At 51.2% G+C, this 12,143-nt stretch overlaps 2 protein-coding genes across 2 annotated transcripts in view; one reads left to right on the forward strand and one right to left on the reverse strand.

Moving 5' to 3' along the window:
- Positions 1-12,143, reverse strand: part of LOC310842040 (sterile alpha motif domain-containing protein 12-like) — a 225,228-nt gene that overhangs the window by 28,162 nt on the left and 184,923 nt on the right. The window lies entirely within an intron of this gene.
- Positions 1-12,143, forward strand: part of SCARA3 (scavenger receptor class A member 3) — a 39,595-nt gene that overhangs the window by 22,635 nt on the left and 4,817 nt on the right. Inside the window, exon 5 of the mRNA XM_083733454.1 lies at positions 4,125-5,168. Coding sequence (XP_083589580.1) covers positions 4,125-5,168 — 1,044 coding nt within the window. The remainder of the gene's footprint in view (positions 1-4,124; positions 5,169-12,143) is intronic.

Genomic DNA, 12,143 nt, shown 5'->3' on the forward strand with positions numbered 1-12,143 from the left:
GTTAGGTGTCCACCTGCCAGGGTTTCCTTGCCTGTGATCCCTGCATTGCAGAGGGTTGGGCTCGATGACCTTTGGGGTCCCCCTCTGATTCTGTGATTCAACTAGCTCAGTATTGATTACAGCAGCTCCCTGTGCTGGGCCTGGGGGTTAACCCGAACCACACGGTCTAGGTCTGGTCCTGAATCCAAGGATTCCACGAGGCGTCAGTCCAACAGGGCCAAGGCAGGAAACCAGGCTAGGTCAGGCACAGGGTCTCAGGCAGGTTCTAGCAACATTGCTCCCGCAACCTGGGACGGGGTCCGACAGCCTTTTATCTCTGTCGGGGTAAAAGCCGGTCCTGATCTCCCGGCGACTCACCTCCCTGCCTTGCCCGAAGGCGAGCACTCCTCCTGCAAGTACTCAGGTCTCTCCTTCTCTCAGACCTCAGTCTCTACAGCTTGGGAGATGTCGGTGGGTGACTAGACCCAGAAGCTGCCTCAGCCTCCCCTGACCCAACCGGTAGTGGAGCAGCTGTAAGTGATGGCCCAGCTGGAGGCAACGAGGTCATCCCCACATCTGGAGCCAGGGCAGGCTCAGGCCCCGGACTCGGCCCAGCTGGTGCTTGTTGCAGGGGAACCTGTGCAGACTGGGGCTCTTCAGAATCAGGCCCCAGACTTGGTTCAGGTGATGCCTGAGGCAAAGGAGCCGGTGCGGACTGAGACTCCTCTGGTTCCGAGTCTGAGTCCATGTCCCAGGCCATCACACTCCCCAGACTGAGGTTGCTCCCAGCCCTGCCTGAACATGACAGGGATTCAAACCAGGACTTTCTGCATGCCAAGCAGGTGTCCTGCCTTTGAACTACGGACCCAGGTAAACCACAGCCAACCTCGGCCTCCTCCGCCAAATCTAGAAAACGCGGCAGCCTCAATGTCACCTCCCAGTTGGCTCTTAGGACAGAGCAGGGAGACTTCCCCAGTCTCCACCTGTCTCTAACTCAGCTCCTTTAACAGGCAATGTTGGAAGGGACATCTCCTCTGAGTTATCCATCTGTAGGTACAGGTGTGATTAAAATTGCCAGGCTGCACAGGGGGTTGGACTAGATGGCCTTAGGGGGTCCCTTCCAACTTGACAATTCCACAGTTTTACACACAGCTAGCTTTCCACGCTGGTATCTGCTGCTGGGATGAGCAGTTTCCAGCCTGGTGACAATATTAATAATAATAATAATAATAATAATAATAATAATAATAATAATAATTTATTATTTATTATTTATACCCCGCCCATCTGGCTGGGCTTCCCCAGCCACTCTGGGCAGCTTCCAACAAAATATGAAAATACCGTAATGCATCAAACATTAAAAGCTTCCCTAAACAGGGCTGCCTTCAGATGTCTTCTAAAAGTCAGATACAGTGGTACCTCGGGATGCGAACGGGATCCGTTCCGGAACTGCGTTCACATCCCGAATGGAACGCAAGACGCAACGGCATGTCTGCGCGTGCGCGGGTCACGTTGCGCTGCTTCCGCACATGCGCATGATGTCATTTTGAGAGTCTGTGCGAGCAGCGAAACCCGGAAGTAACGCACTCCGTTACTTCTGGGTTGCCGCAGAGCGCAACTCGAACGCGCTCAACCCGAAGCACATTCAACTCGAGGTATGACTGTAGTTGTTTATCTCCTTGGCATCTGGTGGGAGGGCGTTCCACAGGGCAGGTGCCACCACCGAGAAGGCCCTCTGCCTGGTTTCCTGTAGCTTTGCTTCTCTCAATGAGGGAACCGCCAGAATGCCCTCAGCACTGGACCTCAGTGTCCGGGCAGAACGATGAGGGTGGAGATGCTCCTTCAGGTCTACTGGGCCGAGGCCATTTAGGGCTTTCAAGGTCAGCACCAACACTTTGAATTGTGCTCGGAAACATACTATAAATGTAAGCTTCTGTCAGGTGCTCAGGAATAGTTCTGCGCTCGGAGGTCTCTGCTTAGCAGGTCTTGCAAGATCTCTGTCGCAGAGGAAATGGATGAGTAAGACTTTGAATCGAGAAGAAGCAACATCTGCTTAATTGCTGAGCAACATGTCTTGTGAGGGAGCGAGAAAGTTTGCTGTCAGTCAGCAAACTGACGGCTGGGTTTTGCAAGCATCTGCAAGCGATTGGGACGTCTCTGACTCACTCCCAGGAACCAGAGGAAACCAGTCTAGCAGCCCCCTCCTAAGCCAAGTTCTCAAGGGTCCAGAGGCTCCCACACTTTTTGTGGGGGTGTCACTGTCCTCATGCTTCCAGCTCGCCCCCAGTGTTATCCCTCCTACCCTATAAAAAGGATTATTCAGAACAGCGGTTTGAACAACCCACTTGAGAAGATAATAACGCAATGGAATTCTAAACAGTAGCAACTAATTGCATGGTTTTTCTTTTTCAAAATCCAGTTAAAACTATTTAGTTTAATGAATTCCACGAAACAGATGAACTTGATCTAGTGAAACCAGCTTTTCAAAGTCTGATTGTCGTTTATACCTCCAGTCCTGCTCAGCCCAGGGAATTTTGGGGCATTGATGCCCCCAACTGCAGAGGCAAAGCAAAGCCATCCTGGCTAAGAGCCACTGAAGGCCGCCTCCTTCTCCAGGACTGGGTCCAATGCATAGCTGTCAACTTACAGTTTTGAAAATAAGGGACCAGCAGCCTTGAAAATAAGGGACCAGCAGCCAAAATAAGGGACCTGCAGCCTCACCTGTTCCAGGCACTCCAGTCTTCCTGTCCTCCTGCAGTCTGGTCAAACTCATGCTGATAGCTCCGAGAACACTGTCCAACCAACTTTGTAACCAGAGGTTCAACTGAATAGAATCTGAATCACATGCACCACAAGGCCTATGCAGCCTCAACTTAAGATGGCTCCCCGGCCTGCCTTTGCACTGCAAAGTTTGCAGCAGCACGTGCAGCAAAATGGCGTCCAGCATTCAAAAACCTCCTCAGCTTGCATTAACTAGCCACACACAAGGCATGCAAGCTCCACCCCCCAGTCGTTCTTAGACTTCTTATTGGGTGAGCAACACAGTTGGAGCCTCCCTCCTCCCTGGCAGGCAGGCAGGGAGGGAGGGAGAGGAGCTGCTTCCTTTGAAATTTAAGGGATATAATTTAAGGGACATTTAAGGGACATCCATCAATAAGGGACAGCAGCGGGACATGGCGCTGGAATAAGGGACACTTGACAGCTATGGTCCAATGCTCTTTCAAAGCCAGTTAGGTTTGTGGCCATCACTGCCTGCTGTGGCAGGGAATTCCACAGTTTGCACTGCATGAAGAAGGACTTAATTTTCTCTGTCCTGAATCCAGCTGCAATGGATGTCTGTGATTGCTAGTCTTATGAGAGAGAGAGAGAGAGAGAGAGAGAGAGAGAGAGAGAGGGAGGGAGAGAGAGAGAGAGAGAGAGAGAGAGAGAGAGAGAGAGAGAGACTGACTTTTCTCTATCTACTTTCTCCATGCCAGGCATACATTTATAAACTTTCCTCTTTCCTTTTTCCTTTCTCCTTCTGTGATGGAACTCCTACTTGGGGACTTCCCTGGCTTTTTTCCGGTCCACGTAGGACCAGTCTGGATAGTTGGCCTTGGTGAAGATTTGACGTTTTCATCCCCAAAAAGTTTCTGATTTGAGTTTCTATTGAAATGAGACTGCATTTTAATGTTGTATTTTAATCTTGTTTTTAAATTGTATCTTAATCAATTGTTTTATATCTGGTGTTAGCTGCCCTGAGCCCAGTCTTGGCTGGGGAGGGCGGGGTATAAATAAAATAAAATAAAATAAAATAAAATAAAATAAAATAAAACACAACACAACACAACACAACACAACACAACACAACACAACACAATACTTCTGTCATATACAAGAAAGCCCCAATGCTGCATCCTTTGTTCATAGGGGACTCGATCGATCTCCTTACCCTTTTTTGTGCCTTTCCCAGCTGTTCGATACCCTTTTTGAGCTGAGGCGACCAGAACGGTGCACAGTAACTGGGCAGATTTGCAGAGTTTTATTTCCGTGGTGCGTTCTGCTGTTTAGCTATGAGGAAGGACAAGGCCTGGTCAGCTGCTGGGTATGTGCTAGAAGCTGTTTAACCAACCTGCTTTCTTTCTGCACCCCGCCCTCCAATCCAGATCAGAAATCCCTGGGCAACTGCTCCTTCTGCCACGATGCAGGCCAGCTGGGACAGGAGATCAGCAGGCTGCAGGAGGAGCTGGAGGGCATTCAGAAGAAGCTCTTGGCGCAGGATGTGTTGCTCGACCGAGCTGGCCAGACCCACCAGCAGCTCTCGTCCGCCAGCAACAAGATCAATGAGGAGGTGGACGGGTGCTTCTCCGCCATCCAGCGGGTCAACCAGAGCCTGGCGCTCTTCCTGGCACAGGTGAGGGGCTGGCAGGGGGCCACTTCCGAGCTGGGCAGCTCGCTGAAGGAGCTGTCGCAAGAGCGCTTTGACATGGAGGCTGCCATGCAACAGATGAACTTCACTGTCGGCCAGACCTCCGACTGGGTGCACATCCTCCAGAGGAAGATGAACGAGGAAACCTTGACGCTGCAGAAGATCGTGTCCGACTGGCAGAACTACACCCGCCTGCTGGGGGGCTTGAGGACCACCTCCTCCAAAACTGGGGAGCTGGTCAAGGGCATCCAGACCAGCCTGGGCATCACCTCGCAGAGGATCGGGCAGAACTCGGAGGGCATGCACGACCTGGTTTTGCAAGTCATGAGCCTACAGTTGCAGTTGGACAACGTCTCCTCCTTCCTGGACGACCACGAGGAGAACATGCATGACCTCCAGTACCACGCCCGCTACACGCAGAACCGGACGGCCGAGCGCTTTGAGACGCTCGAAGGACGCATGACCTCCCACGAGATTGAGATCAGCACCATCTTCACCAACATCAACGCCACCGACAGCCACGTCCACAGCATGCTCAAATACCTGGACGACGTCCGGCTGTCCTGCACGCTGGGCTTCCATGCGCACGCCGAGGAGCTCTACTACCTGAACAGGTCGGTCAGCCTCATGCTCAGCGCCACCGACCTCCTGCGCGAGCGCTTCAGCCTTCTCAGCGCCCGCCTGGACTTTGACATCCGCAATCTCTCCATGGTCATGGAAGAGATGAAGGCAGTGGACACCCGACATGGGCAGATCCTCCGAAACGTCACTGTCTTGCGAGGTGAGAAGCGGCGATGGGGAGGCAAGCGGGAGGCACGGGGTTGTTTTTATCATTACTTGTTAAATTCATTAGCCGCCCTTTTCGTGATGGCAACTCAAAGCGACTTATGAAAAATAAAGCTATAATAGATGCATACATTAAAACCGGGAGACAGGATATACCGTATTTTTCGCTCTATAAGACGCACCTGACCATAAGACGTGCCTAGTTTTTAGAGGGGGAATGAAAGAGAAAAAATATTATTTAAAGGCAGCGCTGAGCAGAGCCTGTATGCATCCCAGGCTCTGCTCAGTGCTCCCTTTCGCAAGCCGCATGGAGCGTGTGTGCGGCGCTTGCAGGCTTTTCCCCGAGGAAGGAGAAGGGACTGACGGGCTGCCCTTCTCGGGGAAAAGCACCCATGAGCCGCACACACATCCAGCAGGATGAGTGCTCCCCCAAGAGCCACGCTCCCTTTAAAGAGCACACAGAGCGTGTGTGTGGTTCTTTCAAGGGAGCGCTGAGCAGAGCCTCCCGCCTGCATTCGCTCCATAAGACGCACACACATTTCCCCTTACTTTTTAGGAGGGGGAAAGTGCATCTTATAGAGTGAAAAATACGGTGCATTAAAGGATCTCACCCACTCTGAAAGGCCATAGATAGTTAAAAGCCTAGTTGAAATTGTTATTACTATGATTATAATTACAGTGGAACCTTGGTTCTCGAACGCCTTGGTACTCAAACATTTCAGCTCCCGAATGCCGAAAACCTGGAAGTAAGTAAGTGTTCCGGTTTTCAAATGTTTTTCGGAAGCTGAACGTCCATGTCAGCTATTGTTTCCGGGGCGCCTGCACCAATCGGAAGCTGCGCCTTGGTTTTTGAATGTTCTGGAAGTCGAACGGACTTCTGGAACAGATTGCGTCCGAGAAGCAAGGTACCACTGTATTTATATCCCAGTTTCTTCCCCGTCCGGGACTCAAGGTGGCTTACACAGATGAAGCAATGTTTTTGCAAAGTGCTTGAAAGTATGCAATGAAGGGGCCAGGCAAGCCTCTCTGGGGAAAGCGTTCCACAAACGGGGAGCCACCACCGAAAAGACCCCTTCTCATATTGCTGCAGGTGCCTTCTGTGCTAACCACTAATCACCTGCAGGAAACATTTCATTTCCACCAGGCCTATGCAGGCAGTTAAATGTACATCCTTCCACTATGGTTAAATGAGGTCTGTTTTTAACTTTTTGTGCTTCTTCTGGCATGCTTTAGGTTTCCATTGCTGGAAACCACTTTGACCTATTTTTCATGCCACTGGGGTATACAAATATTTTAATTAATGAATGAAACAATGAAAGACATCTTCCCTGCTCCCATGGCCAGTGCAAGGGACTCTGTGCCCTTCCTGTGCCAGGGGGTCTCGTGACCCCACGTGACCCAGTTCGGACTCAGGAAGGCCTAGATTCTGACCTGCACACTGTGGATTTCTAGGGAACCACTCTAGCCACCCAGCCACCCATGGAACAGAGTGGTAAGGGCTGCTTTCAATGCATGGCTTTGGATTTTTGCAGCCTCTCCTGAATTTCCAGAGCAGGTTTACTTGGGCTGCAAAACCCAAATAAATAGATGAGTCACAGGCTTGGGCGACAACCTCTAATATTTCTTAAGCTTGTTTTTGCCAATTTGCAGAGCTGTCTTTCCCATCAGCTGCTGGCCAGTCGAAACAAGCTTCATTCAGGGACTAATCAAAGTGGGTGTCCATATAACAAGAGAACGTAAGAAAATCTTTTGGACTCCGAAGCATTGCTGCCTCTGACTGTGATAGCCATCAATAGCCCTTTCCTCCATGGATTTGTCTAATCCTCTTTTGAAGCCATCCAAGTTGGTGGCCATCCCTGCCTCCTGTGGCAGGGAGTTCCATAGGTTAACTGAGCTGCATGAAGTCTTTTCTTCAATCTGTCCTGAATCTTCCAGCTTTCAGCTTCAGTGGATGCCTGGGAGTTCTAGGAGAGAGAGAAATAAAATCCTCCACTTTCTCCATGCCGTGCTTAATTTTGTAAACTTCTATTATGTCATGTCCTCCTTCATATTTCTCTAAGCTAAAAAGCCCCAAACCTTTCTTCAGGAGGGAGTCACTCCAGCCCCTCAATCATTTTTGTTGCCTTATTCCAGATTCACTAATCAGGATAGCTATAAAAACCCTCAGTGTCTGGGCCGAACGATGGAAGTGGAGATGCTCCTTCAGGAGCAGATCACACCAGGCATAATTTTCTAACTTTCTATCATGTCGCCTCCTGCTTGCTTTCCCTATAAACTAAAAAGCCTCCAAACTCTTCAAAAGCACACCAGCACAAATAGATAAATAGGTACCAATGTGGCGGGAAGGTAAACAGCATTTCCATGCGCTCTAATTTCCGTCACGGTGTTCCATTGCTCTAGAAGCGGTTTAGTCCTGCTGGCAACACGACCCGGAAAGCTGTCCGTGGACAAACGCCGGCTCCCTCGGCCTGAAAGTGAGATGAGCGCCACAACCCCATAGTCGCTTTTGACTGGACTTAACCATTGAGGGGTCCTTTAAAGGTAAAGGTAAAGGGACCCCTGACCATCAGGTCCAGTCGTGGTCAATTCTAGGGTTGCAGCGCTCATCTCGTTTTATTGGCCGAGGGAGCCGGCGTACAGCTTCCGGGTCATGTGGCCAGCATGACTAAGCCGCTTCTGGCGAACCAAAGCAGCGCACGGAAACACCGTTTACCTTCCCGCCGGAGTGGTACCTATTTATCTACTTGCACTTTGACGTGCTTTCGAACTGCTAGGTTGGCAGGAGCAGGGACCGAGCAATGGGAGCTCACCCCATCATGGGGATTCAAACCGCTGACCTTCTGATTGGCAAGTCCTAGGCTCTGTGGTTTAGACCACAGCGCCACCCGCGTCCCAACCAAGGGTCCTTTACCTTTACCTTATCTAATCCCTTGAAAATTCTGCCAGGCCACGAGCGAACTAGGCATCAAGTAGGCCACAGGCAAGGCACAAAGCCAGGCTCCCTTCATCTGTTCACACATGAACGCGGTGTTTGGGCGCTGCAGCGTTAAGGACGTAGTCCCCGCAGCTGGTTCCCATTTGACATGCGCTGCAACATGCATCATAAAAACACAGGCTATTGATTGGAAGCAGCTGAGTGTCAGCGCTCTGGCTGTGACTCCGGCCTCCCGGGGTGGAAGGAAGGAGGGTTTGCCTTTTAAGAAGATGCTTCACACATTGCAGCAGGGAGTGAAAGTCTGTGCCGTGTTGGGAGACCCTGCTGCAATGCGGGGATCTGCTCAGACCCCCCAAGGTGCACTGCTGCTGCTGCTATGGCTGCTGTCTCAGCGCATTGGACATTTTGCGCGCCGCCGAAATTCCAGGCCTGAGTCTGTGCATAGTTAAACTGTGGAACTGCCTCCATAGTCAGAAACAGCAAAACTTCTGAAGCTCAGTTGCTGGAAATCACAGGAGGGAAGAGTGAAGGCGGTGAAGGTCCTGTGTGAGTGTCTGGAGGTGGTTAGAGGATGGATGGCAGCTAACAGATTGAGGTTGAATCCTGACAAGACAGGAGTATTGTTTTGGGGGATGGGTGTGGAGGACTCCCTGGTCCTGAATGGGGTAACTGTGCCCCTGAAGGACCAGGTGCACAACCTGGGAGTCATTCTGGACTCACAGCTGTCCATGGAGGTGCAGGTCAGTTCTGGGTCCAGGGCAGCTGTCTACCAGCTCCATCTGGTACACAGGATGAGACCCTCCCTGCCAGCCGACTGTCTCGCCAGAGTGGTGCATGCTCTAGTTATCTCCCGCTTGGACTACTGCAATGCGCTCTACATGGGGCTACCTTTGAAGGTGGCCCAGAATCTAAAACTAATCCAGAATGCGGCAGCTAGACTAGTGACTGGGAGTGGCCGCCGGGACCACATAACACCGGTCCAGTACACCTGAAGGAGCATCTCCACCCTGGACACCAGGGTCCAGCTCCAAGGGCCTTCTGCCGGTTCCCTCCCTGTGAGAAGTGAGGTTACAGGGAACCAGGCAGAGGGCCTTCTTGGTGGTGGCGCCGGCCCTGTGGAATGCCCTCCCATCAGGTGTCAAGGAAATAAACAACTATCTGACTTTTAGAAGACATCTGAAGGCAGCCCTTTTTAGGGAAGTTTTTAATGTTTTATCTTTTATCATGTTTTTAATGTCCTGTTGGGAGCCGCCCAGAGTGGCAGGGGAAACCCAGCCAGATGGGCGGGGTATAAATAAGTTGTTGTTGTTGTTAATGGGTGGGCCATTTCTTCAGCCCCCTCACCCAGCTGCAAGGTGCGAGAACATGAGCCAGAGTTTTGGGCTGTGAGCTGAGGCGGAATCAGGCTGGGAGCTGGAGACACAGAGACCTGCTTGCTCTGTGCTGGGTCCAAAGCTCTTGCCCAACAAACCCACATCCCCCAAAGACTGAAATTCTTTGTGATGAGGAAGGTGATGGCCAATCTCCTGATACCCTGAGGGTGGGAGGAAGGGAAGTGTTGGTCTCCTAGGGTGGGAGGCTGGGAGAAGAAAGGAAATCTCCCAGGTGAGAGCTGGGAGGGGCTACTACCTTTTCAGAGAAACATAGAATCTTAGAGCCGAAGGGAATCCAAGACTCATCTAGACCAACCCCCTTCGAGGAAGGAATCTCCACTAAACTAACTTGTGGGAAGTAGAGAACTAGCTTTAAGAGAGGACGGCATGTTCTGTTTGTACTTTCCGTAGCTGTTCTTGTTTTTTATTAACATTCGTCTCGTCCAGTATTATGGGGGGGAAAACCTTTGTTAAAAATGTTAATAGGCAAGGTAACTGTGGGAATAACCAGTGCCTCTTTTTTTGGAAAAAGGTGCCACACTTTTAACATTTGAGGAAAATGTGATGGTACTGCGTACAACCTTGAGTACCCCCAGAAAAAAAGCACTGCAATGCTGGATCTAATCCAGAATGCGGCAGCTAGACTGGTGACTGGCTGCCGAGACCACATAACACCAGTCTTGAAAGACCTACATTGGCTCTCAGGATGTTTCCGGGCACAATTCAAAGTGTTGGTGCTGACCTTGAAAGCCCTAAATGGCCTTGGCCCACTATACCTAAAGGAGTGTCTCCACCCCCATCATTCTGCCCGGACACTGAGGTCCAGCTCCGAGGGCCTTCTGGCGGTTCCCTCACTGCGAGAAGCAAAGCAACAGGGAACCAGGCAGAGGGCCTTCTCGGTGGTGGCACCTGCCCTGTGAAACACCCTCCCACCAGATGTCAAGGAAATAAACAACTATCTGACATTTAGATGACATCTGAAGGCAGGGAAGTTTTGAATGTGTGACATTTTAATGTATTCTTAATCTTTGTTGGAAGCTGCCCAGAGTGGCTGGGGAAACCTAGCCAGATGGGCGGGGTACAAATAATAAATTATTATGATGATGTTCAAATCCAGCTTGCAGGTTTCCCATAGATATCTGACTGGCTTCTGTGAGAACCGGATGCTGAGTTAGACCGACCATTGGCGTCCTAGAATTGATGCAGTCGACAAAGTCTGATACTGGTCTGAGTCTCCCTAGCTGCCTGGAAGCTGGCAATAGTCAGTGATGAGATTACTCTGCATATGCTCAGAGTCCCCCTTTATTTCTCCCATGCACCTTTCAGGACAAGAGTTCCTGATTTTGGAGCTGAGCCTTGGATCAAACAAAGCCCTAGATTTGGGGTGCCAAGCCGGGACCTTCATCATCCTGCCCGCCTCCCCTAAATTTCGAGCCTCTTAGGAGCTGCCCTGTTGCCGCAGCTTCAGCAAATCTCCCCCACTTCCCTGGCCCAGCTGCTCCGAGTGCTGTTTATCCTTCCTGCTGCTGAGCTCTGTTATTTTAATTTTTTTTTATTGCTATGGAAAAAGAGTGCAATGCACAGCGAGTTGGCGCAAGCCAGAACCACCCCTGGGTACCGCCTCAGACTGGCCAGTTATGTGCGTGGCCTGGCAGGATGGTCTGAGTCAATACAGGATTGCGTCCCAAGCCGGCGGGGCTGTGAGCTTGCAAACGCCAGCTTGGGGAGGCCAAACCTCCTGGAGGTTTTCTTTGGCTTTCTGTGGGTGGGAGCTGAGCACTCGAGGCTGCTGTTGATCTCTCTGCTTGCAGATCCCAGCACATTGAGTTCCCAGACCACTCCCAGCCAGGTAGCCAGATCTAAGCAGTTCTAGGCTGGATCCTCCCCTCTTCACCCTCAGGTTGGCAAGGAGAACATCACACAGTTCCCTGTGACATGTTGCAGAAAGACACCGGCCCAGAGGCGCCTCGGGGCAGTCTCTGGGAGACCTGTTTGTTTGCAAATGTCCCGGCTCAGCTTCCAAATCCTAGAGGTTGAGCAAAAGAGCCAAGAATCTCAGCAAGACTGCTTTGCTTCTGTCGACCCTGTTAACGGAGAAATCTGAGGGCTCCCTTGGACAAAAAAACAAGGACACCAGCCAGGAATACCAGAGCAGTAGGCTTGGTCTTGATTGAAGACTGTCGCGACAGGACTCCCACCTGCCACCAGGTGGAACAAGATGGAAGCCCCAAACAAAAGAGAACCCAAACTTTTATTAGCTGCTAATCTCCATGGGACGTGGGTAGCACTGTGGGTTAAACCACAGAGCCTAGGACTTGCCGATCAGAAGGTCGGCGGTTCGAATCCCTGCGACACGGTGAGCTCTCATTGCTTGGTCCCTGATCCTGCCAACCTAGCAGTTCGAAAGCACTCCAAAAAGTGCAAGTAGATAAATAGGTACTGCTCCGGCGGGAAGGTAAACGGTGTTTCCATGCGCTGCTCTGATTCACCAGAAGCGGCTTAGTCATGCTGGCCACATGACCCAGAAGCTGTACGCCGGCTCCCTCAGCCAATAAAGCGAGATGAGCGGGGCAACCCCAGAGTCAGTCACGACTGGACCTAATGGTCAGGAGCCCCTTTACCTTTTAATGCCCATGTTACACCCCTCCAACTACATCACTCA

This window comes from Podarcis gaigeae (assembly GCF_964106915.1).
Source record: "Podarcis gaigeae genome assembly, chromosome: 3".
Lineage (NCBI taxonomy): Eukaryota > Metazoa > Chordata > Lepidosauria > Squamata > Lacertidae > Podarcis > Podarcis gaigeae.